Here is a 27749-nt window from a genome sequence, read left to right on the forward strand (position 1 = left end):
GGCCAAAGGAACCCAGTCCCCTCAGGTGGAAGACCTGAAAGCTGAACTTTCTGCCCACACCAGGCTTTCTTCCTTGGCCTTGCCAGTTTCTGCCACGGTACCACCAGCCTCTCGTCTCAGGCCTGGACTCAAGTCCTACTGATCTTCGTGCATAATGCCCTTTATAATGGTCCCTTGGGCGCCATCTTGGTCTCACACACTCTCCTCTCTGTCCCAAATGGCTACCTTCGGTCTCTCCAACCCTCTCTCATACATAAATGGCCACATTCATCTTCCTCATGCTACTTGACAGGTGAACCTTGCTCATAAACTTGCAATATTCCCCAAAGTATTGAGCCAGGACCTCAAGGCCTTCCATAATTGGATCTCACACCAAGTTCCCACCATGGGCAGACTTGCATGTGTGTACACAGACAACTTCTGATTAAGCCAGAATGACGTGGTCCCTGTTCCTAGGAAGTGTTCCGTGGATTCCTGCCACTGTGCCGCCGTTCCCACCATTTCCCCACCTGGCATACCGTCCCACCAAATGAACACAGGTCAAAATCCCTCTCATCCTTCTGACCCTCCCTCCTCCTTCCATCTTGGTCTTCCTTTCAGGCCCACAGAGAGCCCTGTCCATCTCGAATGAACACCCCATTTGTCATCGGCACCATCTACATGAAAGTGGCATCTGGCCAACTGGCGAGTTAGGGCCTGTGTGTTATGCCCACGTTGCCGAAGCAGGAGCGATGCCTACAGAAGTAAAAGATCTGTCCCCTCAAGTTTGCAAGGCAATGGGTTGTTTGAGCAGAGCTGGTCCCGGTGTCTAGCCCAGCCCTCCCCAACCATTCCTGCAATACCAGAGGCAGAGGAGCCAGGGTGCTGAAAAGAGAAAGAGATGGGGAGGAGGGGGGACAGCACTCACGCTCCAAAGACCCTGAGGAGAAGCAGTGAGTAACCGTTGGCTCCCCAGTCAGCCAGAGAAAATAGGGCAAGCTTGGCCTGAGGAGGCCTCCAGCACAGCGCCCTCCATGTGAGCAGCCACACCCAGGGCAGAGGAGTGGGCGGCTTCATAGGAACAGCCCTGTTGCCAGGTGGTAGAAATATGAGGGGACAGTGTTTCTGGTTTCCTGGGAGGTAGCACTGAGGCCACTGCCCATCTTTGCGTGTCTCTGTGTTATCACATTGACTTGGGGGAGTTCAACACCGTTTGTTAGACTGGGTAGGAAAACACAGTAGCCAGGCCTCCCAAACAGGGCGCCTTTGTCCACAGCTGACACCCTGGCCCAGAGCCCAGCTCAGATTCAGGGGAGGATTTAGGTCAGAAGGAAAATGGGGGTGGGGGTGGCCGCAGCCTTAAAATCTGTTTTAGCACAAGATTAGGGAGATGTTTCCCTCTTCCCACGGTCACACCCATGTCCCCTGGAGCAGGGGGAAGGGGAGGCCTGGCCTTACCTTAGTAATTATGCTGAATCTGAGGAGAAAATATTGGTAGGTCTTATTAATTCTGCCAAAAAGCTGTTTGGCAACCTCCCATCATGCTAGAAAGACCGAGGCCATTTTGTTAGGCTGTTAACCTCTTTTCAGCCAGTTCGAGTCAGAAAGCCTTTACTTACCTCTCTTAAGGGTGAAGACTTGCAGAGACGTGGCAGGAGAGAAGCTTCTAGTCAACTGCAGAGGTGGCCACAGAGCTGGGAAGGATCTCCAAAGAAATGAGCTCTAAGAGCAAAAAAAAGATGTTGTCCTGAGTCATTTAGAGTTTGAGGACTGTGTCTGCTTTATGTTAAGTTCATTTTCCACAGTGTTTCAAGAAACTACTGAAAGAGGGTTTATGAGGGGCAGTCCCCTCACAGCCAGCTTCCACATTTTCCCTTTAAAGACGTCTTCAAAAAAAGCTCCTTTTCACAGGGATCAGCCAGAGAACCCACCTCGAAAGCCAGTTCTTATCGCCCATGCGCATTTATAGGGTTGGCAACTAGGTTCAGATCCCTGCATCTTTTACAAAAAGGGGTCACACCTGCGCAGGCCTGGCTGGCTCTGGAGGGCTGCAAGGTGTGTTCTGCTGGCCTTGACCGCCATCTTCTGGACAAAGGTGGTATTGCCGCCAGGGAGAGGCCTCTCCTTGGTCACAGCAGCTTCTGGAGCAAACTTGAAAATCAACCAGGGGAGGGCCGTGAAAAAATCACTTTTAACTGCCAAGAAACCAGTAATTGATTTCACGTGCTACAGCAAAGATGCATTGAATGATATACTTCGCTGTTGTTTTTTACCCATGTCCAGTGTGTTTTGCCTTACTCATCGCTCAACAAGCTCATAGTTGATCACCTACTATGTGCCAGACGCCATGCTAGGTGATGGGGTGGAGATAAGTTGGATAGTTTCTGTCCTAGAAAAGAAAAAAAAAACCTAAAGTCTTTTTCTATGAACGTAAAATGTCTCTTAAAAAATTAAGTTAAAAAAAAAAAAAAAAAAAAAAGCCTGAGTTTCAGAAGTCCAGAAACATGAGAGCCAATAGTAACATTTCACTGTGATTAGTGTCATGAGGGAGATGTACCACGGGACACAATACTCAAAAGAGAAAAATCTGCTGGGAGCAGAGAGAGGACATGGTCCCATGGGAACAGAGAAGGTGACACTTGGGGGTGGGCAGCAGAAAGGGAGGGCAGAGAAGGCTCAAGCATGTCTTGCTGAGTCCTACCACTGCCTTCACTCCCCATCATGGTAGGCAGCACTGTTAGTAGGACCCTGGTGACCGGGACCCTTGCAGGGTGTCTAGAGAAGGGGAGAGATGGAAAGTTATGGGGTCTGGTTGGAGATGACTTGGGGGGGGGCTATCAGGCCCCCGGCTCAGCCCGCGGGTGTGGGACAGTGAGCCCTAGGGCCAAGAGGAAGTAAGACACCAGATTGGCTTTGGTCATCAGTTTACCACTTCACAGCCGCGACATGGGCAAATCGCTGAACTTCTGTGAGCCACAGCTGCCTCCCGCACAAATAGGGGTGATGATAATAATCCCTCCAGAGGGGAATTAAATGTGGCAATGCACACATGTGGAGCCCCAGCCCAGGCCTAGCACACACAGCCCTTCATAAATGACTGGCTGTGGTGGGGGCAGGGCATAGTGCCAAGGTCCTAGTGTGGCTCTGTAGAGCTCTGTGCTCACCTGTTCCCAGAGGCACCCTCACACCTGCCAGATATTTATGATGTATTCCTTCCCTCTCCACCCCCAAAGTCCTCCCTGGGACACAGACATCCACAAAGCCAGTGTAGACATTTGGGTTGCCACCAGGAATTCTCTGGATCTGGAACCCCTTCCAAGGGTCTTGTGGGTCAGCTTTTCTGGGTGGCCTTCTGATAATTCTGCAAATGGTCAGAATTAGGAATCTCTGGAAAACGGAGCTGAAAGCCTCCCAGTGAGGACAAGCTGGACCACAAGGGGGCAGTATTGGCCAACCCCTGCTTCACAGAGTTGGTTCCCCACCTCTTGTCGCCAGGGAGGAGGAGGATGGAGGGGGACAAAGATGAGGAGAGTAAAAGGTCTTTCCCGGAATAAATTTGTTTTATGTTAACTTATGTGAAACAAAAGAAGAGTATCAGATGAAACATTCAAGGAGGATTTTTGAGGGCAACTTCAACAACGTGAGGGGAGACCTTCCATCACCTCATTCGGCACACTCCAAAAGGCCAGCTGGGGACAGTTCTAATAGCAGACGCACCACCACCTGCAAGCCCACCTGTCTTCAAGTGGAAACAAGGATAATGGGCCTGTAGGAAGCAGGGCAGGCCTAAATTGCCCCAGTTTTTACACACAGAAGCTGCATCTTTGGAGTGTTTCAATGACTTACTGAGATTGTGGCTTAGCCAGTGGCACAGCTTGGGCCAGAACCCCAGGACCCCTACTCACCAGTGCAGAACATTTTCCACTGCACTCCACTGGTCCTCTTCTCTGACCCCAAATGGATTCTCGTTGTTATTGAGAGCCACTGTGGCCCAGGCTCCATAGCCCTTTCAGCTCTCCACAGGGTCTCCATAGCCCTTTCAGCTCTGAATGATGAAAATCCAGAATCTTAGCCTTAAGAAGGTTCTCCATTGGAATATTCCTCCCATCAAGAGCTTGAACCTGGTTAGAGCACAAGAGCACCTATATTTTGGTTTCTCTGAGGTCACCACAGGTGGGCTTTGCTTGAACAAGCCCAGTATATGAATGGCCATTGGATTTGCATATGTTGTAGATTGGGGGAAAGGAGCTTTGTGAAATGATGCACAAAATTCCTTGAAATGGCAAAGTTCCTGCACCCATCATCCTACTTCCCAAGCATTTAAAATAGAGTTAAAGGGACAAGGGTTTAATTTACACCCAGCTGTGTGTGAATCCCTCGATTGCTAACTCACCCACATCAAAGTCGAGGGATCAAACAGGAAAAGTGGGTAGGAAGTGAGGCCTCTGGTTTGGCTGGGCGTGTAGAGACAAACAGGAAAAGATAGTTCCTTGACCTTCTGGCTGCCTGCCTATGTTACACTCACTAGCCAGAAGGGAGCCACAGCCTGGCCAGGGGCCAGGGGCCACACTAACCCATTCGGTGCCTACCGTGAGTGAAGCAGTATGCCCTGCCCGCACCAAGCCTCTAATCTAGGGGGAGAGCTGAAACAAACACCAGATCATGTTAACACCAAGCAGCCAGAGACACAAAGCACACAGTTTCACAGGTGGCAGTGGCTGGGATAGACCCCAAAGGTTGCAGGGACTTTCATAGTCAGAGATAAAGGAGAGAGCATTTTATAGGCTGACAAAAGTGCCAGCAAAAAGCCTGGAAGGAAGGAAGGCTAGGGTGTTTTTAGGGAACAGAGAGAAGCACCCCTTCTGTCTCCATCCAGATGATGTATTCCACAAAGATAAGAACTGCATATGATGATCCTTAGAGCTCCCATCAGTAACTAGCACAGGGTCAGGAACCTGGAAGGGGCCAGTTATTGTTTTGGGTGAACTTCTCAAAAGACAGGACATTCTCCCAGGGCATTGGAGTAGCTATGTTGAAAGGGAACTGAATTCCTCGAACTGCACACACTGCAGTGTTACTGCCTCTGGGCTGCAATTCTACCTTTCATTGCCTTGGTCTTGGTACTGAAGCCAGAGTTTATAAACATTCCTCTTGCCCGTGCGCGATGTTATGCTTTGTCAGTAGAGGGCGACGGAGAGACGTCACAGGAAAAGGTGAGTCTTTTCTTGATCCCTCAATGCTGCAATGCTTGCTCCTGGGCACATCCGGTGACACTAACCTCTCGAGAGTCTCAGGAGCACCTAAGCGACAGCTTCACAACAAGCTGAGGTTCTCTCCAGTGACATTCTGGTAAGTTCAACACCGAACCCTAGGTGAGTAGTGAGTGCTGTTGGCCCCCCACTAGGCAGTTTCCTGCTTACCAGCCTTGACCTACTTGACCTTGGCTTTAGTGAACTTTTATACTGTTCAGTGGCACCAGCCACACCCTCTCCAATGAGACCTGAATCTCAGCTTTAGAGAGACACCTCTCCCATTTTATTCCTTCCTATATGTTTAGAGTTCTTTTTAGCTCTAATTAGTCAATCTCCTGTCACTAGGTAATAATTCTTGATAGTCTACCTTCCCTGTTGGAATTACCATGTGGTTTCTGTCTCCTGATTAGACCCCGATGGATAAAACACTCACACACATATATACAGACTCTTTGGAGGGGCTCCTTGCTCCCTCCTCAGATGGATTCTCCCCCCTCATAAATCCTCTGAGCATCTTGAGTCACCTTCTCCTCCTGAATATCCCTGGTATCAATCAGGCTTCCACCAGGAAGACAGGAACCATCCCAAGTATTTCAAGCAGGAAGGAATTTAATACAGGGACTCTGGTACTTAACAGTCTCCGCCTGTTCCTAACTGTCCCTGTGGGCAGGTGACTTGGCCTCTCTGAAACTCAGTTACCACTTCTATAAGGATACAGATAAAAATAACACCTAACTCATATGGTACCTCTGAAAACTTATATAAAATAGTCCATGAAAAACTCCCAGGGCCTGGTACATGGTTAGTGCCCAAGAACTATAAGCTATTATTAGTGTTACTATTATAATCCTCTAAATGTTCCAGCACATCTGAGCTGAAGGGTCCCAAAGCCACATCACTGTATCTGAGGCAGCCAAGAAGGGAAGAAGACATTTCAGCAGTAAGAATTCCATCCCCAGTTGAAGTAAAGACTGGGGAGGGAGTCAGAGGGTAAGAGGATGATGTGTAGGCTGGATATGTCCCATTGGCTCCAATCCCTGCCTGTCCTCAACCAGAACGAGTTTTATACCCTAAACTTCCTTCACATACACTGAGCACAGCTCTCTCACCCAGATTCCTTTTAAAATTTTTAATTGAAAATGTAATATATGCATATGATTTTTTAAACGTCAGAGTACAAAATGCTATGCAGTCAAGAATGTCTCCCTCCCACGCCAAACCCCCAGTCCGTCATCTCTCCCACCTCAGAGACAGTCACCATGAGCCAATTTACTATGTGTATTTCCAGGCATATTTTAGGCATATACAAATATAATATGTTTTCATATTTTAATACATACGGGAACACCATTTTTGCTTTTCCACTGAATAATATATCTTGGAGAGCGTTCCATATTTGCACTGATGCAGCTCCCTTATTCATTTTTTTCTTTCATCTTATTCTTTTTTAAATGTGCATAGTATTCTTGATATGGATACAGCACTAAGTATTTAACCAGAGCCCTTCTGGTGGAAATTTTATTTCTCCCCGGTCTTTTCCCGTCATAAACAATGTTGTCAAAAGTTATCTACTGTACATAATGACTTCTTTATTTTTATGAGGTAGAAAAATCATCTCACCTCTTAGAGTTGGAGATCCAAAGGCCATCCTTATGGTCTAACATGACCATGTTAGGAGCTGAGAACCTGCATTCCAGACCCATCTCAACTAATCATGTCCTTCACACCCGGGCACCAATTTCTTCACCTCCCTGTGTCACTCAGGTTCCTTGCTTGTCAGGCAATAGTGGTACCTGCGTTCAATGGCCTCACAAGGGCATTCTGAGGACCAAATGAGACAAGGTGCATGAAAGCTGGTGACCACTGTGCTAATCCACAAGCCTCTAACCGGGTTATTGGCCAAACCTACAGTTGATATGTTGCTCGAGGACTGTGCCCATAAATCCTCAACATGCTGCCTGGGGCACCCAGTGCTCCCTCTAAAGGAAACGTACCCTCCCACCCCACCCCACCCACACACACACAGCTCCTGCTTACGGACAACCCTAGGCTGCTGTGCACTGTGTGTCCCTGCTCTCCCCAAGCTTCCACTTCACCTCGGGACTGAACCCGGCTGAGGCACACTGACCACAGGCTCCCCAGTGGCTAGAATGAGAAGCGGTGCCCAGACAACCCAACTCATTCTGACTCTTGTCTTTGGAAAAGTCTACTAGGAAGTCATGAGTGACTAAGATAGTTAGGACAAACATAAGACGGAATACACAGTGAGAGGCCGTGCAGTCAGGGCCCTGGAGGGCCACTAGAAGCCACAGTTCCTGAAACGAGTTAGCTGAATACACGGAAGCTATGAGGTAGGAAAGAAGTGGAGAATGCTGGTAAAAAGAGGACACAGAGAAGCAGAACCACCAGAACCAAAGCATTCTAACAGTGACCAGCTCAGCTGCTGAAGCCAACATGACAAGGCCCTGGTGAGGCCCCGTCATCCAAGTCCCTGTTGGGCTCCCATATGATCCTGTCTCCCTCGCTCCCTCATGTGACTTTACCATACCCTGCCTTTCCCTGGGCACAGCAGAGGAGGAAAGACCCTCTTCATGCTGCCAGGAGTGTGAAACCAGGCCAAGGCTTGTGAGACCCATATCCCCAGCTTCCTGCAGAGTCCCCTAAAGGACAGGTGTGTGAAGATCTTACCTCGGGGCAGGGGAAATGGGAGTCATAGATTCCATTTTGCTTTAGAATATACTGCTTTGCTGAAATTGATGCAGCTACATGGAGGTCAGCCTCCTGGGAAAAGATCAGAGTGGAGAGGGGCAGAGAGCAGAAATGGAGAGGAAAATGGATAATAATTAGCAATTGAGATTTTGCTCATGCAGATCCTTCCCTCTTGCCCAAATTCCACCCACCCTTCATGTCACCTCTTCCACTAAGCCCTCCCTAGCCGCTCCAACCATATTAGCATTGGTCTTCTTACTAACATGACTACATTGCCTTAAGGGCCCCAACTCTTCATCTTGCCCTCTAGCCATACCACATATATTTTTTACCATACCTTTCACTGTATGTCTTTCCAGTTCTTCCCACTAAAAAGGGAGAGTACATTTCTCCCACCTTTGACTCCCACCTTTGCAGGTAGTGGGCAAACCACATGGGTTTGGCCATATGACCACCTTATATTATTGGCCAATGCCAATAGCTCAAGATGGAGGTGATGATGTGCCAGTTCCAAGGACCCTTGTGCTTCTTCCATTGCCATGAAAAGAGCATGCACAGGCTAACCCACTGTTCCCAAGAGGAGGATGAGGGACATGTGGAAGGAAGTTGCCTTGGGCAAGCCCCCTGGTTGAGCCCAGCCTAGATCAGCCAATTCTTAGATACCTGAGCTAAATGCATGTTTATTGTTTTATACCACTGAGATTCTATGGTTGTTTGATAGATAGCTAATACAACTACCCATAACACTTATTATGCTTTTTAGTACTTGGTGATTTTTAAAAAATTTATTTGAGAGACAGAGAGAGAGCTGGGGAGGGGCAGAGAGAGAGAGAGAGAGAGAGAGAGAGAGAAAGAGAGAGAAAGAGAGAGAAAGAATCCCAAGCAGGCTCACACTGCTAGCATGGAGACTGATATGGGGCTCGAACTCATGAATTACGAGATCATGACCTGAGCTGAAATCTAGAGTCAGACACTTAACTGACTGAGCCACCCAGGCACCCCAGTACTTGGTGACTTTTAATGACAGTTCATTATTTGGTCACAGATAATTGTTTCTTTGGGTAGCTCTCTCCTAGTTAAGATCGCCAGATTTAGCAAATAAAACTGCAGGATCCCCAGTTAAATTTGAAGTTCAGAAAAACAAGGAATCATTTTTTAATATAAGGGTGTCCCATGTAATTTTTAGAACATATTGATACTAAAAACTATCTAAAATTCAACTTTAACTGGGCATCCTCTATTTATCTAGCAATTCTACTTCTAGTGCTTAAGGCAGTATCAACATCTTACACAAGAATCTTGACATAGTTCTGGTCACCATTAAAGTGCTGGGAGAGAAGAGCCATGGTTTTCAAACTGTAAGATTTGCAAGATGGCAGAACTTAAGCACTTTCTCCTCTCTAGTGACAAACCCACTATGATCATGGTGATGATGATGACCATTGCCTTAGCCACTGTAGAGGCAGGTAGCAGGCAAATATACTTTCTTGTCTTCATGTCAGTGCCACAGTGTAGGGAAGTGGCTAAATCTTACCCCCATTTCTAAATGAGTACACCGAGCACCAGACAGATAAAATTACTTTCCCTTGGACAACAGCTAGGGAGAGTAGTAAAGCTAAAACTCAAACACAATCCTTTCTCTTTCCGTAATGCAATTTTGCCTCCAACTACCAAAAATGCTTTTTGTCATTTTCACAAAACTGAAGAGGGCAAAGTACATTCCCCAGTCTCCCAGTTTCTTTGCTGGTCTCCCTCAATCCATTCTATGAATAATGGGAGTTGTACCAGTGTGCTAGGGCTCCCACGACAAAGCGCAAAGCAGCACAGACTGGGTGACCTGAACAACAGAAATGCATTTTCTCACTTCTGGAGGCTGGAAGTCCAAGATCAAGGTGCCAGCAGGGCTGGTTCCTTCCGAAGGCTGTAAGGGAAGGGTCTGTTCCAGCCCCGTAGTGGCTAATTTTGTCTGCACCTGACTGGGCCGTGTGATACCCAACTTCTCAGTGTGTGTGAGGGTATTTCTGGAAGAGATTAGCATTTAAATTGGAGGGCTGAGTAAAGCAGAAGGCCCTACCCATTGTGCATGGGCATCATCTCATCCTTTGAGGGCCTGAATAGAAAAAAGTGGGAGAAAACTAAATTGGTTCTCTCTGCCTGAATGCTTGAGCTGAGACATCGGTCTTCTCCTGGCCATGGACTGGGACTGGAATTCACACCACCAGCTTTCCTGGAGGTCCCACTGGCAGCCAGCAGATCATGCCACTTCTTCACGTGAGCCAATTCCTTATAATAGATCATATATATGTGTGGCCCCTATTGGTTCTGTTTCTCTGGAGAACACTGACTACTAACACAAGGCCTCTCTTCTGGGCTTGTAGATGGGCTTCTTCTCCCTTATGTTCACACCACCTTCCTTCTGTGCGTGTCTGTGCCCAGATTTCCTCTTCATATAAGGACATCAGTCATACTGGATTAGAACCTACCCTAATGACCTCATGTTAACATAATCACTTCTTTAAAGGCCCTATCTCTAAATAAGGGCACATTCTAAGGAACTGAGGGGTAGGGCTTCAACATATGAATTTGGAGGGGAGACACAATTCAGCCTATAACGGGGTTTGTGGAGCCAACTGTAACTCATCCCAATACAGTCTGCTTTTAAAAGAGGGACCCTAGCGGGAGGTGGGGGGGCGGCCTGTGGGGCCCAGTCAGTTAAGCGTCTGACTCTTGATTTCGGCTCAAGTCACGATCTCATGGTTTGTGAGCTCGAGCCCCGCGTTGGGCTCTGTGCTGCGCATGGAGCCTGCTTAGGATTCTCTCTCTCCCTCTCCCCTCCCCTCCTCAATCAATAGCCATACATACATACATACACACATACATACATATAAAAGAGGGCCCCAAGGGAAGAGATTTCAAATGATGGAACTTTGGGTTTCAAGTGGTGGAATTCTAGTTTCTAAAGCAGTCCCTAGGGTGGCAAAGACTCATCCTGCAGTTCTTCATACTGGACCTCAAGGGTGTGTCACACCCTCTGCCAAAGGGGCCCTAGCAACTAATAGAATGTGGGTTATTATGAGGGCAGGGGATTGTGATGGTAGCCCAGCTGTGGAATCCAGCGAGACCAAATGTCAACACCTCAAAAGATGTCCTTTGGCCGCAGTTGGCAGCATTGTGGTTTTCTGGATGGCAGCAGAGGACAGGGAATCAGTGGAAGCCCGGGGAGCAGGAGAAAGCGGCCCAGCCTTCCCCAAGGTGGTGCCTGATGACCCCATGTCTGAAGGGAAGTCAAGGCCTTCTTTGGTAAGGGGGGGGTGCCTCATTTCATTGCCCCAGCCTGTCCCTACACAGGGAGGAACACGGGATCGGAGCTAAGTGCTAGGGGATCCCAGAGAGCTGCTAACAAGAGCAGGTGATGTGCACCCCACCCCCACAACTGGCCCCCAGCTGTCACCAGGGACCAGGTAGCCCTTGATGAGATTGTGAAGTCACTGGAAGCTGGCTTTGTTCTCTCCCATCTAGCGCCCCATTCAGGGCCCTTTCCTCCCTCTGTGACTGGGATCTGGCTCCCCCCGTGGCCCTTTTTTGTTGGTCCCCTATGTGGAGGTTCTTCCCTCTGTAGCCCAGAGAGGACCGGGTGTATAACCGGCCTCAGAGTTACATAGAGTGGGGGGTGGGAAAGTTTCACCAGTGATGACTGGAAAGTCATCAGGAAGTCAGACTTCTATCTCAACGCCCCAAGCCTCCCCCTGCAACTCCAGGGTGCCATTCCTTCCCGTCAGTGTGCCCTGTCCTTCTGTGTAACTCCAGGTAAGTGCACCTCTGGTTAGAACTCTAGATCCTTACAGGTCATAGCCCTCTTTCACACGCCCCCCGCCCACTGTGGCCTGGGGCTGTAGATGTGCCGTGGGGGAATGTGGGTGGCCCCAGGCCCCTGAATTGCCCCTTCGCTGCTGCTCCAGGAGGCGGAGTCCCCGAAGCCAGACTCTTCCTACCACTACCTGGAGGAGATGGAAGCTCGCGAGGACGCAGGCTGTCCAGGGCCGCCCAAGTCACTGTGCTCCAAGGCCGGTCCCACCGCCAAGGGCCAGGCGGGTGACGCACCCGAACTCAAAGAGCCGCCTCCGGCCCCGGCCACTCCCGGGACACCGGGGACCGAGCGCAACGCCGAGATGGAGCTGGAGAAGGTGCGCATGGAGTTTGAGCTGACGCGGCTCAAGTACCTGCATGAGGAGAACGAGCGCCAGCGGCAGCACGAGGAGGTGATGGAGCAGTTGCAGCAGCAGGCCATGCCCCGCCTGGTAGGTGCCGGGAGGGTGGGGGCGCTGGCCAGAGGCTCTCAGGTCCCCCCCCCCTCCATCCCCCGGCCCGAGGGCTGGGGGCTGCCTGCATGGGGAGCCCACCTGACCTGCTTCACCCCTGCACCCTGCCCCGGGTCCAGAGATGGGTTGCCGGCTGCTTTAGAGCTGCCCTGCTTGGCTGAGATCAACTCTTTAAGGAGAGTTGACCCTGACCCTGGAGGAGGCCCCAGAACCACCTGTCCACCCACCTGTCTGCAGCTTCCCTCCTCAGGGAAAAGTCTTCAACATCTTTTCACCACTCTCTATTCCTCTCTGCCTGTTGTGTAAGAGATGTGAGCCCTCCTGCAGTCTGGCCAGTGGATTTTGATAAAACCATCACCTTCCCCTTATCAGAGCTGCATTGGTTCTGTTCGCTCTTCCTTGTTGCCATCTAAGGCTTAGACGTCTTGTGGCAAGAAATGGGCTGCTCTCCCCTAACCTGTACTAAATGGGGATAAAAAGGCCTATTCTTGATTAAATGGGATGTGAAGGACTTAGCACTGTGTGATTGGGCCACCACAAGTCCTAAATTACACAAGACGCCATTGTTTAAAGCAGGTTGCCCGGGCTTTAAAATCAGACAGGATTGGTTAAAACTCTGTTTCTCCCGTGTATGAACTGCGTGGCGTTGGGCGAGTTACGAATCCTCCTTGAGCCTCGCTCTGTGCACCTGGAAAGCAGTACCTACCTCATAGGGTTGCCGTGAGAATTCAGTGATAGGCTGCATGTGAGGTGCTTTGCAATGAGCCTGGCAGATTAGGTAAGCGCTCAATAAATGTTAGCTATTACCGTTTTTATGCACTCACGCAATTCACTTCTTGACCCAAATGCAACAACTTACATTCATCACTTGGCAATTTTATTGGGATGTAATGTATTAGCCATGCTTCCCAGCTCTGGGTCATCCTCAATTCTGAGAAACTTGCCTTCTGTCTTTATCCAAGTCATCACTGTAATTGTTGAGGAGGGTATGACCTAAAGTAAATACCACTAAAAGATCTCCCTACAGGTTAGCAATGTTCCATTAATCACCACCCTTGCGTCACATTTTATCCAGCTCACATTTCTCTACCTTGTCCAGAAAAACTATCTTGAGACAGACACACCGTCAAACGGTTTCCCATAATTAAGTTATTACACTACCTATAGAATTTCCCTAATTGACGGGTCAATTTTTTTTCCCTAAGAAAATGAGATTGGTTTTGCATGATTTGTTTTCAATGAACACATGCTGGCTTTTAACAATTAATCATTTTTTTCTTGCTCACAAAATGCCTGCTTAATTATACACCGAATGGTTTTGCTAAGCCAAGTCAAGCTGATGGAAGTGGGATCTCCAGAATCCCATCTTTTTTACTCCCTCTTTAAAGAAAAAATAGAACAAACATTTGCTTGTCTCTAAGATTCTGGCACATTCCTCAGATTTTTGATTTCTCACAGGTAAGTTCCATGTCCAGGCTTGGGGTTTTATTCTCAGTATCCTGGGATAAAATGTGTCCCGAGTTGGACACTGAAACTACTTAAAGCACCTGTGGTTAAGGTACTGTGCCTTTGCTCTATGCCTCCTTCTAACCACATTTGTTTTCCCTTTTTTTAGTTTGAAAAGCTTACTCTTGTGGATGAGCTGAAACCCTGGGTGTATAGTCCTATCTGCTGTCTGTCTTCTGCTCAAAAGATAGACCGTGGAAAGTGTTGTGAAAAGTCTAAAAGGTTTCACAAATGCATGTCTGGTTGTCAATATCATAATTATCACCCATCAGCATTTTAGACTGAAAGCATATGCTGGCTGCTTTGGGGCCGCTGGAAATCCATGGACCCAGAGTCATAGCAGGTCTATAGGTGCCCAGTAGGGCTCATGCAGCCACCCCTCCCTCTAGAACACTGGGTTTCTTCCTCTGCTCTTCAACCTGCCTTGCCATTCACTTTGGAAATGGCATCCCTGGAGTCATTTTCTGCCCCCTCGGGTTTATTTATTTGCCCTCACATTGTATGTGGTTACTCCAACAATGGTGTGTCCGAAACTGCTGTCTTTCATGATCGTTTACAAAAGTATTTCACGTGTTGTGCATTTATTGACAGGTAGAGAGCTGACTTGATTTTTAAGCCCCTCCCCACTCTCTTTTTCTGGATGAATGGGTGGGTAGATGGATTTCATTGTATTGAAAAGTATCTCTGTCTGTTTCTAGCCAGCTTGGGGTATCACAGCTCCTGCCATCTGCCTGCTTACAAAAAAACATGGCATGATTTTAAAAGATATTTTAAAGAATAAACCATGGGTGATGCCTTCTTAACTACAGATCAAAATAGTTATATCAGCTTTTTTGCTGTACTTCGATGTTGATGCTTTCTACAGTTAAAATGGAGGCTTGTTGGATCTGAATTCTATAGATTCCAGAAATGAGCAGCAAGAACACAGGCAGAATCAGCCAGAATTAACTTGAGCTGCTTTCCTCCTCCTCAGTACCGTGAGGGTTTAGCGAGGCTCTATCACCTGTCTCTCACCACCTATCCCCCAGAGAGACCCAACCTTAGACTGATAGACCACAGACTGACCCTGTGAGACATATGCCAGTACAAGAGGTCAGAAACAGTCACTTGCGCCCAAGGGACATCCTCTCATTGTGCCGCTGTCCAGAAAACAAGGCCGAGTGTCAGGGCAAACCATGCAGAGAACATTCCCAAGAACCCAGCATCCAGATCTGGGGATCTCAGAGTCAGAGAGAGACTGCCATCTGTGTGACTCAGCCACAGCACAGAACGCACAGAGAAGGGAAGGTGTCACCTGGAGCCTGGCTCAGGAAGGCTAAAGGCAGACGCAAGAAGTGAAAACCCATGAGTTCCTCCACGTGCCAGTGACCTGACTAGGAATGTTTCGGTTCTCGGTCCACTCTTCCTCTTGCGGTCTTGTGAACGGGGGATGAGGAAGACAACCTGCCCCAGGTCCCATTCCGGAGGGGACAAGAGCAGGACTGACGCACAGACCTGCCTGGCACCTGAGCCCGGTTTGGCCAGCTCCACTCTCTTCTTTCCCCCACAGTTCTCCGGAGGCCTCCAGGACCTCCTGCTCCCCCAGAACCAGTTTGCCATGTTCCTGTACTGCTTCATCTTTATACACATCATCTATGTCACCAAGGAGATGGTCTTCTTCCTCTTCTCCAAGCACTACCTGTTCTGCATCGTGGCCATTCTGCTCTGTTTGATTAAAACTTTATGGTCATACTTCTAGGTGCTTTCGCTCCCTCCATCACTGGGAACCTCCATGGGTAATTAGGACATGATCCAAGTCAGCCTGTGGCCTCCCTGCCTCCTCCTTCCCTCATACGAGCCTCCCTCCAATCACAGCTGGCTGTTAGGAAAGGCTCTGTTGTCAACCATTTACATATTAGTGTGAAGAAACGCGTTCAGGCCTCGTTCTAAGCCTGGGTTCTCAGTGTGGTTGAGGATACTTTATGCCCTAAGAGGAGGACTTCAGAAGTTATCAAGCTAGGGAGGTTTCTAGAGGGAGAAGGGGTTTGGAAAGCCTTGTTAGAATCACAGGAATCAAACTATGACCAGGTTGGTTCAGGATCCACCACATCTATTCATTTGCACAGATCTTCTCTGAGGTGGAGGATGCTGTGGTAGGCTCGGGGATAAGCCCCCCCAAAGATGTGCCTGTCCCAATCCTCAGAACCTGTGAATTCACCTTAACATAGTAAAAGAGGCTCTGGGATGTGATTAAAGGCCTCCCAATGGGGAGATAAGCCTAGACTATTCCACGGGTCCAACGTAATCACAAGGGTTTTGCAAGAGGGAGACAGGAGGGTGAGAGAGAAGGGGATGTGACCTCGGAGAAGTGGAGGTTGGAAAGAGCCAAGGAATGCAAGCAGCCTTTAGAAACTAAAAGAAGCACAAAAATAAATTTTCTCTGAGAGCCTCCAGAAAGAACATAACTCTCTGCCAACCCATTTTAGACAGACCTGTAGACCGCCATAACTGTAAAGAGAATAAATCTGAGTTGCTTTAAGCCACTAAGTGGGTAGTACTGTGTTACAGCAGCAACACGGAACTAATACAGGAGCCAAGACTCCCCGAGCTCTTTCCAGCTCCGCACGCGTGTCAGGAGAGCAGCGCCAGGCCATGGGCAAGAGTTGGTTTAACACTGGGCATAAGCAGGACAGTACAGTCAGTCACGTAGGAAAAGAGCCTACCCTCAGGCAACAGGCAGTTCAGAGAAAGCCTCTGAAGCCCCAGGGAGCCCAGGACAGGCCTGTCAGAATCTGATAGGCAAAGGCTATCCCTACCTCTGAGCAGTGCTTGCCTGGGTGAGACTTTGAGAGCAAAGTCCCCGCCTGATCCCAGGGGACTGGGGAAGGGAGGCTCTAATGCCTGACAGGGCCCAGAGCAAGTCCACAGTGCTCATTAGTGAAAAGTAGGAGGAGAAAAAAAAAAACAGGCCACACAGCTCAACCCTCAAATCCCCAAACACACACACGCGCACATATACACACACGCAGATGCAGAGCAAAAAAGCAGTTGTCCATAACGGCGACACACACAGTCCCCCCACCCCCAAATAAACAAGCAGCAGCAATGAAAAGGAGCCGACTTTGAACATTAGAGGGTCCAGAGTAGGCACAAAATGGGGTTCCCGGTATGTATGTAACAAAGAGTTCAACTCCCCCATTGCCAATACCCTACCCGCCCCCCTCTCTCTCTCTCACACACACACACACACACACACACACACCCCACACACTGCTAGCACTCCCTCCATCAGCTGCTCCGGCCCCACCAGCCCTGCCCGGGGAGGACTGGCACCTGGCTAAGGCACAGGAGGCCCTCGGGAAAATGCAGCAAACTGAACGAGGGTGGACACAGTTCTGTAATCAGTCAAGGCTGTCATAACCCCTCTTTTTCTGGGGCACAGATCTCAGCCTTGAGACGGACGAAAGAATACGGTTCTGTCTCATCGGGCTCTGTGAGAGATACTCAGTGAAGACACATGAAAAAAAGAGCACCGCCCTGGGACTCGATGTCCGAACACATTATCGTGCCACGTGAGTCTGCAGTGACTCATCATTTCCCGCCCAGCTCGGGGCACCACTCCCATTCATAGTTGCATGCGCCACGTATTTACCTGAAAGTAGGAAAACTCTCCTTTCTCGTTAAACTTCGAATGATAGGTGTTTTTGCTATGGGTCCTCTCTCACACTTATCTTATTTGATCTGGGGTGGAATTGAGGTAAGAGGAGAAGGAAATCAGGGTATCAAAAGGATTTAAGGTCCAGGTATTTGTTATAGCAGACAGAACTGGGAGTTTGTGAAAAATACCAAGTGCTGGGGTGCCTGGGTGGCTCAGTGGGTTGAGTGTCTGACTTCGGCTCAGGTCATGATCTCACAGTTCGTGAGTTAGAGCCCTGCATCGGGCTCCGTGCTGACAGCTCAGAGCCTGGAGCCTGCTTCGGATTCTGTGTCTCCCTCTCTCTCTGCCCCTCCCCTGCTCATGGTCTGTCTCTCTCTCTCTCTCTTAAAAATAAATAAACATTTGAAAAAAAAGAAAAAGAAAAAGAAAAATACCAAGTGCTAAAAGGCCATTTAGTTCTTTGCCCTGTTGCCAGGTAAATTGAACTTAAATACATCCATTTTCCTTGCAAATCTTCAGAGAAAGAATTAACTCCCTCGAACAGTTAAGTTAGCATCCCATCCTTAGAAGGGGCATGAAATCTCCCTTCTATTCCTCGTCCTGTGACTGAAGACTGAAGCTGGTAGTGTCAGATCTGCCCTCTGGGAAAATGAGAACAGCTCATGGTCACTCCCCAAACGTGGTAAAGTTCTCCTAGTTCAAATTCAGAGCAGAAAATCAGAAGGGAGAGAGATGAACGTGGAGAGAGCTGTACAACATAGGAAGAAGGCACAGTCAAGGGGTTGCAAACAGACAACATCCAAGAATATCTAGAACACCTCCAACGTGCCAGGCACTTTGCTAAATGCTTTATGGAGACAATCTTCAAACCCTGGAAGGGTTTACTATCTCCATTTCACAGATAAGGATACTGAGACTCAGAGAGGTTAAATAACTTACCCGAAATCGTCTTAGATCTCAAGTCTGACTCCTAAACACGTGATCTTCCTACATGACTATGTTCCCTTGATCCTGCCTTGAAGGATTTCACAGCCTTGCTGGCAGGATGAGGTTAACATACATGAAAATGTCGCATACAGACCTTAGTGATGAAGGAAATCAAAGGAGAGTTTCCTGGAACCCAGGGTGATAGGAAGACCTCTCAAAAGAGCAGCCCACAAGAGCAGGTAAGCCCGGGATAGGCAGAAAGGAAGAGAGGGAATTCACACAAACTAAGGTCAGGACGGGAGTGTATACACAGTGTACAGAAGAAAGAGAAGGCTCATTCTCCAATAAATAGTGTGAAGGGTAAGAGGCCTAGAAAATTGATAGGAGGCCAAATGTTATGGTCTTGAATGTTGGTCTGAGGAATATGAACTTAATCCCTTGGGAAACAGAGAATCCCTGAAGAGTGTAGTGTGAGATAGAAACCTCCCTCAAAAAAAAAAAAAAAAAAGACTTCCTTTCCCCCTCTCTCCTGGGGACCATGTTCTTGCCTTGACCACGTGGAGGACTGCATTCAGCTGTAAAAGAAACTCAACCAAAGTGGCTTAACCATATAGTGACTTATGTTTCTCACATACTAAGAAACCTGCTTCTCACAGGTAAGACAGTCTGCGACTGGTGAAATTGCTCTAGGAAATCAGAGGGGACCCAGGCTGCTCTTTGCTCCACCATCCTTAGCACTCAGCTTTTATCCTCCTCACCCTATGGCCTTCAGCCCCATGATTACAAAATGGTTGCTGCCGCCCCAAGTACCACATCCACAACTCCAGTTCAGAAAAGAGAGGAAAGAAAAGGGGCAGCTTTTAAAAGCTTTCTGGAAAGACTCACCCAGAGACTTCTGTTTACATCTCATTGGTCAGACTGGGTCATGTGGCTGCTCTTAGCTGCATGTTTTCTGAGATGGGAAGTTTCTTACCTGCGCACCGTTGCAGCCTTGAACAAAATTAGGATTCTGGGGAGGGAGAATTCGTGTGGGGGAGGGAGAGATGGATATCGAAGGATCAAATAACTATGTCTAGCATACCCTGCTTTCTTAGACCCAGCTTCCACTCCCAGCCCTGCGCCAGTCTTAGTGGGGTTGAGACATGGGTTGGGGACACAGTTGTGGCCAGTCCGGGCCTGGAGCATTGCAGCACTACTGCCCTAAGGCAGCATTCACATACCACAGCAGGAAGGTCACAGACCTCTCCTCTGGACGGGCGGCTGGAGCAGCTCTGCCTTCATCTTCCTGACCTCTGCCTGAGGCCCCAAGGCCCTACACATCCAGGACAGCAGCCCTGGCTGGGGCCGGGGCACTAGACGGTACACCCCTCTGTGCTGAGTGCCCTCAGCACAGCTGCAAGATGCAAGTTTGCTCCTAGAGTACCCCCCCCAAGTCCCAGATTCCACAGAACTGAGCCCAGCGCCCCCACTCCCCGTCTCGTCTCTCCGGTCAGTCCCCTCACCCCAAGCTGCCAAAGACTGAGGGTATGACAGATCCTACGCCTTATAAAGGGTCACTCAGCTTTAGTCCAAACAATCAAACACTAATTAACTTTCAGGCAGGCTTCCGGAGGGAAAGATAGAAGAATCTTTCCTGCTCCCCAGATGGAATCACACAAGTCGCTACCCCAAGCCCAAGGACAAAAGCAGAATCCTGAAGACAGCTGGAATCTGCAGGAGGGAAGAGGGAACAGGCTTGGTTCCAAAGGCCACTTCCTGGCCTCTCTTTTTCTAATCTCACTTGAGCAGGTGACTGCGAGCAAGCTGGTTAAGGTTTCTAGGCTTCATTTGGATGACCTGTAAATTACCGAAACTCTTAGTGAGGGAGAGAAAGGACCAAATCCTAGGGTCTGACTTCAGAATTCTGATTTAACTGAAATGATCTGGGTTCAGTCGCTTCAAAAGTGCCCCCAGTTGATTGCAATGTGCAGCCGTATTGTAAAAGCCAACTCCTGGCTGCTCTACCTGTGATCTGAAGACCTGCAGCTTCAGCATTGCCTGGGGCATCGTAGAAATGCAGCATCCCAGCCCCAGCTGCCCAGATCCCACTGTTAACTGCTCCGTTTGACAATATCCCCAGGGACTCCCAGGGGAAGTATTACTGTAGGTGATGCAATTCAATTCAATTCAACCTGTCCTCTGTTATGAAGATACTGCTCTTGGCCTGGAGGATCTTCCAGAAGGGGATGTGGAGGCAAGATGGGAAGGAGAAAGAGGACGACTGAGCCTGTAGCCCCTAGAAGTGCTGAGGGGGAGGGGGGCAGGCCACCAACATCTGGCACAGCCCAGGGTGGCCTTGTGTCCGCCCCTCCTCCCTCTGTGCCTTTTCATGAGCCCTGGCTCTGGGCTTCTGAGGAATCAAATGATTTATCCCAGCACTCAGGGATTTACCAGAAACTTCCGGAATCCCCCCAGGCCTGTCTCTGCCTCTGTCCCTTTTTTGATCTAGCTTCTACACGTGTAGCTTGGGAAAATCTTGCTAATATGCATTCATTCATTATTTAAAGGTTGCCACTGTTCCTTCAGGAAGGTTAAGCATGATTAAAAGATGGGATTTTTCCACAGGGCACAGCAGCAAAGCTAGGGCTCCCGCATTTTTTCAGCTGTTTTGGCCAAGCCTTGTTGCATAATTTAAAGTCTGTGACTTATTTAGATTTAATTAGCCAAAGGAGCAGCAGCTGAGGCTCACTAGTCAGTATTTATTAAGCGCCCTCAAAGGGTTTGGTAGCTCTTTAGAGCAAAGAGCAGGATCAGCTTTGGACTTGCAAATTACCCACCCTTAAGCAGGAGGGGGTCACAGATAGTGCCAGCAGGTAGCACTTTGGTTTCTCAAGGAGAACAAAGGGGTGGCATCAAGGAGCCTATGGTGAAGGGACAAATACTCACATAAGGCCTTTTCCTCAGCGGTGAGTTGGTGGTCTTAGCTGTCACAAGCTGTAGTGACAGGTAAGGATGATGGGGGGAGGAAGGGGAATGGATAATGCAGAGCTATACAAATGGGAGGTGCTAGTGAGAGAGGAGCAGGGAATGTGTCCTGACTGCCACCTGACTTGGAGAGCTAGGGGAAGTGGGGGGGACGGGCTCCTGATTTGTGGGGCCCAGGGTGAAAGGACAATGCCAGGTTCCTTGTTCAAAAGAGCCTGGAAACCAAGTGTACCCTCCACCCCCACGATGGCAGCGGTTCCCAAGCACAGCAGGGATCACAGCCCTGACAGTTAGCCCATGAGACCAGACCTGGAGGTAGGTGAGGAGACTCTCAGGGTATAGAGGCTATGTCCCAGGCCACCCCATCAGCCAGAGGGAGGGGAGCAGGCTCTGTGCCTTTTGAAAAGGTGCGGGGACCCTGGGAGCAGACTTGGGAGGCTGAGTCTGGTGATCTGTGGGGAGGACAGGACTTCTCCCGGGCCACGTGGACCCCTTGTCCACCCACTGGCTCTAGAAGCAGAGTCTGGGCAGGAGGAAGCTCCAGGCTAGCAGCTGCTAATCACAGGACTCAAGAAACCTCAGGCTCTCCAAGTCTTCCTCCAGGGCATTTCCCCCTCTTGGCCTCCGCCCCCAGCCCCACTCAACTAATCATTTTTCTCTGGACTCAAAAATCCTGAAACAGGAGAAAAACTCCATTTTTTACCCCTATGAGCCTCACTGTGTCAAATGACACAGTCCTTTTCCCTCAAACTTTCCATCAAAGGAGCCATTGTAGGGTACTGGTGCAGAGAGCAGGCATTGGAAGCCAGCCACCAGGAAGCCCTGGAGAAAGTGCTGAGCAAGGCGACCCTGGATGAGGCGGGGGGAGGGCGGGCAGGGTGTTTCAGGGAGCTACGCTCCACGCCAGGAAGGGCCCCGTGCACGCGGGGGGGGGGCTCTCAAACACGGAGCAGCTCTTCTCCAATAACCCTGGCCAAGTTGCCAGAGCAGCTAATACCTAATACCTGGGGACTTAACAGTGCTTAAGAAAAAAATGAACAATCCACTGAACAAAAGCCTGCAATAGGCAACCTGAGACAAGCTGGGAGAGCTAAAGCATTGTGTGAAGGCGTCTGGAGAGGAGGGCACACACTTAATACCCACTGTGCATTCTGCCCTGTCCGGTGCGCTCTGTGTCTATTTCATCCAAGGCCACTCCCCAGGGAGCACTATTCCCCTCCCCACTCTGCATATGGGAAAACCCACTCAGGGAGGTTCAGGATTTGCCTGAGCTTACTCAGCCAGAAGGTGGCAGAGACCAAGTGTGGCAAGGAGAAGGAGCTAAAAATTGATTTAAAAAGAGCAAATCTAGGGGCGCCTGAGTGGCTCAGTCGGTTAAGCGGCCGACTTCGGTTCAGGTCATGATCTCACGGTCCATGACTTCGAGCCCCGCGTCGGGCTCTGTGCTGACAGCTCAGAGCCTGGAGCCTGTTTCAGAATCTGTGTCTCCCTCTTCTGACCCTCCCCCGTTCCTGCTCTGTCTCTCTCTGTCTCAAAAATAAATAAACGTTAAAAATAAATAAATAAATAAATAAATAAATAAATAATAAAAAGAGCAAATCTATGTCTTGTCCATTTGGGTTTGTGGATGAAGATTCAGAGCTTCTTTGATAACATATGAAGAGTATTGTGTATTTCCAATCATCTTGCGCAGACCCACTGGGTCCCTCCAAATATGTATATCTAGGGGTAGCAGCTTCAAAGCTATTGGCTTAAAAAGCTACCTTTCTGTTCTACCCAGTGTCTCCTTTCCTCCCACCAAAGGCTGTGGAGGGAACTGTCTTTCTTTGAGAGGGGACGAGGATGTAAGTCCTCACTCACTGGCCCACCTGTTCCACACATACCCACCATTTTCTTGGGAGGGGAGTGGGAGATCCGCACTCAAAGCCCTGGAGAGCCTCCTCTGGACCCCACCCAACATCCTCTACTGGATCCCTCAAATCAGGTAAGAGTCTGTAGCTGGCCTGGGAGTCTTCCCTCTTGAATCAGCCATGCCTGGCTCTGTTAAGAACAGGGTACCATAACAGGTGTATAAAAGAAGAGGGAGGTGGTCAGACCCAGAGAGGAATCTTAGGGTTTACTCTCACTGACTTTCACTTCTGGGTGATTTCTCTATCCTCACAAACACAAAGCACCTGCCACAACTCTCCCACCCAGCCCACATCAGAACTTGCCTGAGTAGGTTCCCAGAAAATGATGAGCTTTGACTGGAAGACCCTGGAAACACAGCAAAGTGTAGAAAGCTGATATCAGGCTTCCTTCAGAGGAACTCCATATAACTGCCCTAAGCAAACCACACAGTGCAGAACAATCCTGATTCTCAAAACAAATCAGCTAGGGCAGGAATCAAAACCTGGGATGCCCAGAGGGCCCAGGTGGAGCAGGCAAAACAGGGAAACTGGTCAGATGTGTGGCTAACAGGAAATGATGAGCCAGTGCAACTGAGGCAGCCTCTACTCCCCTCCCCCTACCCCCATTTTCACCATGTAAAGATGCTGGGTCCCTGTCCAGGTCAAGTACAGCCAGGAATCCAGTCTTTTATTTTTTTAATGTAATACCTGCTGATTTTGAACTGTTGGTTTGTTTTTTTGTTTTGTTTTGTTTTGCTTGTCATACTATGGACCTAACAAAAGTCTGTGGGCCAGGCCCACTGGCTCACAATCTCTGAAATTGAGATGTGATTTCCCTTATGATACAGTCTCTGTTTCACTCAGAGACCTGCTGGGGGATTTCTTGAAACAGAAAGCTTTCCTAGTACAAAAATAGAATGTGATTCACTCCAGCAGTGTTTAAGCACGGAAGCAGCAGTAAGGGATCCTTCTCCACAACTGCCTCACCTTGAGGTGTTTCAAGAGACAGATCTCTTAATGCATTTCAAATCCAGTTAGAGTGGCAAAAATCTAATTTCCATACAACTTTTTGAAGGAAGATGGGAATTTGGCTCAAGCCCGGATCAGGATTAAAGCAGGGGCAGGGCAGGGGCCTGGAAGCAGGTAAATGAGACAGGAGAGTGTATTGGGGGTGGAGGGCTAGGCTGGGTACCAGGCTGAGTGATGTAGAAGGAGGCTGGCAAAGGCTCTGTGAGGTTGGTCAGACAGAGTGGTGGGGCCTGGGGACCAGAGCCAGCCAGAGAGGGGAGGAGGATGAGGGAGCATCATTAGTTGTCATGGTGACAGAGGAATAAGGAAAGGGGGAGAAAGAGTGAGGGGGATCTGAGAGAAGAGCTATGTTGTACTGCTGCCTACAACCAGCTCTCTCCTCTCCACCCAGGCTCCTTGTCTATGACTCTCCTCTGGTCCCTCCCCCACCTGATTCTGCTCATCACTGGCACAGATAAATTACTATGAAATTACATCCAGGACATTTAGATTCGAAACATGGGGAGGATGGACCAGTATCTACTTACTGTGCCCCTGGGTCTCCAAAAGGCCTCTTGAATTAACAATACGTTCTCCATTGTCCTGCCATAAAGCCTATAATTCCACCAACAGGGCAAAATTTCTTGGATAAGGATTTGTTCATGTTCAATTACAAACCCTCATTAGGAAGGCTAACATCCTAGATATCAATTTCTAGAATCTCATAAGGAATTAGTCTATCACATGGAGCAGGGGTTTCCACTTAAGCCTAGGCATGTCTACCAGTAGGTTCAGACATATTTGAACATGTATGATAAACTCATGTGGCCGACCCCAGATAGGCCAGTTCATAGGATGGTTTCCAGTGATATCTGCTGTGCATATCCAGCATTTATTTCCCCTTGATTTTCTTTTGGAGCGCTCCCTATTCCCTAAGCTTAGTCCATGAGGTACAGGTGCACTGATTTCCAATCAAGGGTGGGCCTAAGACCCAGACCAGCCAATCAGAGCTTTCCACCTCCTGCTCCAAATGATTAGTTCATGTGTGGACACATGACCCAAGCCTGACCAAGGAGTCTCAAACCTGGGACTTTTGCTAGAGGTCCTGGGAAGATAAGCTCTGAGCGAGTAGACCGTATGTCCAGAGCAGCTGGTGGCCATATTGTTCCATTAGGGGAAAGCCTGCCTGAGAATAAAGACTACAAAGAGAAGAGTAGAGACAAGAAGAGATAAGAAGACACTGACAGGGAGACAGGTGGGAAGGAGGAGGAGGAGGAGAGAGAATAAAGTGAGTCCTTGTTGGCATGATTTGAGCCCCTAGATCTTCCAAAAATGAGAAACATCCCTAACCTTTTCAGTTGCTTTTAACATTGATTTGAATTGGGTGTCTGTCACTTGGAGCCAAGTGTTTTGAATCATGTAAAGGCTTTCCCGTTTGGTTAAATAAAGGAGGATTGTATGAGTTGGAAATACGGCAACTCTTGCCAGCCTGTCCTGTGGAGAAAGATGTAGAGATGAACCTAAACCAGGGAGTCTAGGAGACATGGAGAGAGGTGGAATTCTCATGTGCGCAACCTCAGCAGGAAAGGGAGCCATCTCCCCACTTCTTGAGGGAAGACAGCCCTGCTCTGGCACTATGAGGGGTTGAGGGACTGGTGACAGAGCCAGGGGAAATGGCTGCAGAGCCTCACTGTGAGGGGACCTCCTGGGGGAAGCTCCCTCCACCCACCCCCCACCCACCGGGCAAGCATAGGCTGTGCACTACCAACATACAGAGCCCTCACAAGAGGATCCAGGAAAAGACTGTGAAAGGTCTGGAGCAACCCAAATGTCCATCAACTGGTGGGTGGATAACTAAAACATGGGATATCTGTAAAATGGAATATTATCTGGTGACAAAAGGAATAAAGCACTAACACATGGTATGACATGAATGAACCTTGAAAATACTATGCTAAGTGAAAGAAGCCAATCACCAAGGACCACATGTTGTATGATTCCATTTATATGAAATGTCCAGAATAGGCAAATCTATAGGAAGAAAGCAGCTTAGGGTTGGGGGAATAAGGGAATTAGGGTGAGATGCAGGGTCTCTTTTGGGGTGAGGAAATGTTCTAAAATTGATTGTGGCGATGGTTACCCAACTCTGAATATACAAAAAACCATTGAATTCTACACTTTAAGTGGGTGAATTGTATGGTATATGAATTATATCTCGATAAAGCTGTTACCCAAAAAAGGTCTTGAAATTCCTATCCAGTCAGTGTATGGCGGGGGTGAGAGTGGGGAGGGGGGCAGCCTCCAGAAGGCCCAGGACACATCTTTCAGCTGCTGCTACCTGGGGAGTCAGTTCTTCCCTTAGACCCAAAGTGCTCTGGGCTGGCACCTTAAGAAGGCTCCACTCTGGCTCATCCTTCCCCATGGGGTAAGGAGCCTGTGGGGTCGAGTGGACATATCCACCACACTCACACCTTATACCTAGACCATAAACTGGGTATACAGGACCCAGAAATTCCTTGCCCAAAAGGCCCCAAACCTTTTTTTAGATCCTGCAGTCCTGTGCCCCAGGTCCATCTTCCCAGGGTAGACTGAATTGGGGGTAAGCACACAAGGGGTATGATTAGAATGTGGATACATAGGCTGGAATGCCCATATCAGTCCCCTCAAATGGTGAGACAAGCTAGGAGTGAGAAGAGAAGTGGCACAGGCCATGGGCCATGAGTAGGGGGTTGGGGGTCCTGTTCCAGTATGGTGATCTGAGGAGTCTGAGAATTCTCAACTCAAACTTGATCTTCCAGGTCAGTATGAAGACATATTTTTCAAGATAAGAGTTTTGAACATTTAACAATTGTTGGCTTGCTTTATTGTTGTAAGATATTTAAATATATAGTTTGTGTACCTGCATTTGTCCTCTGGCACTGGACCCCACAATAGAAAGATCTGGCCTGCTGGGAGATGCTACGTTTAAGGGGAAAAAAATCTTTTAGAGCTTTTCTTTCTCATGAATCCTGGTGTGGGGTATTCCCAGACTGCATTTATCAATTTGGGAGACACAGTTGATAGATCCCTTGCTCCAGGCTGAAGAGAAAGCTGACGTGTGGCTGCCTACAACCTGGAAATTTAAAGTCGCCTCTCAACGTCTTTCACCTGAGCTTACGGCTCAGGCCCTTAGTAAGGTGCGGTCAGAAGCTGGGGAGGCTCTGTGAGCCATACTGAGGACTCCCGTGTCCATCTGGCTCTCTTTCTTTTTTTGTTTTTGTTCTTGATTTTTAAGATATGATGTAATAGGGTTCCAGCAAGGAATAATAGCAGAAGCTCACGAGAAACATCAGAAGGCAGGGCTGGGGCAGGCCAGAGAGTATTCATTCATCTTTTTTCTATATCTTTCTGATGGCTGAAAACCCTGGGGGATCCTATGTGAATGCCCTTGAGGTTGGACCTGCAAAGATATATGGTTTCTGTCCTCCAAGAAGAGGCCACCTGGTTGAGGAAATAACACTGACACTAAAATCACTAAAACAGTATCAAAATACCAACAATATAATTTAGGGTGTGACAC

General features: G+C 48.7%; 1 protein-coding gene and 1 long non-coding RNA gene across 3 annotated transcripts; one reads left to right on the forward strand and one right to left on the reverse strand.

The window, feature by feature from the left end:
- Window positions 1–2000: 2000 nt before the first annotated feature.
- Window positions 2001–10961, reverse strand: LOC125936239 (uncharacterized). Its single transcript, XR_007461970.1, has 5 exons — window positions 10823–10961; window positions 7920–8012; window positions 6852–7052; window positions 3885–4100; window positions 2001–2368 (listed from the first exon to the last, which is right to left on the reverse strand). It is a non-coding gene; the product is annotated as an uncharacterized LOC125936239 (long non-coding RNA).
- A 78-nt stretch (window positions 10962–11039) lies between these two features.
- On the forward strand, window positions 11040–15518 carry TMEM247 (transmembrane protein 247). 2 transcript variants are annotated; one of them, XM_049650225.1, is made up of 3 exons: window positions 11040–11240; window positions 11900–12238; window positions 13875–15300. In XM_049650225.1, the coding sequence occupies exons 1-3, from the start codon at window positions 11124–11126 to the stop codon at window positions 14043–14045; spliced, it is 627 nt and encodes a 208-aa protein (XP_049506182.1). In that variant the 5' UTR covers window positions 11040–11123; the 3' UTR covers window positions 14046–15300. The 2 variants fall into 2 exon arrangements, with proteins under 2 accessions (XP_049506182.1, XP_049506181.1); XM_049650224.1 differs by lacking the exon at window positions 13875–15300 and adding an exon at window positions 15315–15518 and having other exon boundaries at window positions 11041–11240.
- The last annotated feature ends 12231 nt before the right edge of the window (window positions 15519–27749 follow it).

The sequence above is a fragment of the Panthera uncia genome (genome assembly GCF_023721935.1).
Source record: "Panthera uncia isolate 11264 chromosome A3 unlocalized genomic scaffold, Puncia_PCG_1.0 HiC_scaffold_11, whole genome shotgun sequence".
Lineage (NCBI taxonomy): Eukaryota > Metazoa > Chordata > Mammalia > Carnivora > Felidae > Panthera > Panthera uncia.

Bases quoted from the DNA above. Each gene is read 5' to 3' on its own strand.
- TMEM247 (XM_049650224.1), top strand. From the start codon at position 11,124: ATGGCAGCAGAGGACAGGGAATCAGTGGAAGCCCGGGGAGCAGGAGAA. The intron at 11,241-11,899 runs GTAAGGGGGGGG...CTGCTGCTCCAG, and splicing joins GGAAGTCAAGGCCTTCTTTG to GAGGCGGAGTCCCCGAAGCC. The intron at 12,239-15,314 runs GTAGGTGCCGGG...TTTCCCCCACAG, and splicing joins AGCAGGCCATGCCCCGCCTG to TTCTCCGGAGGCCTCCAGGA.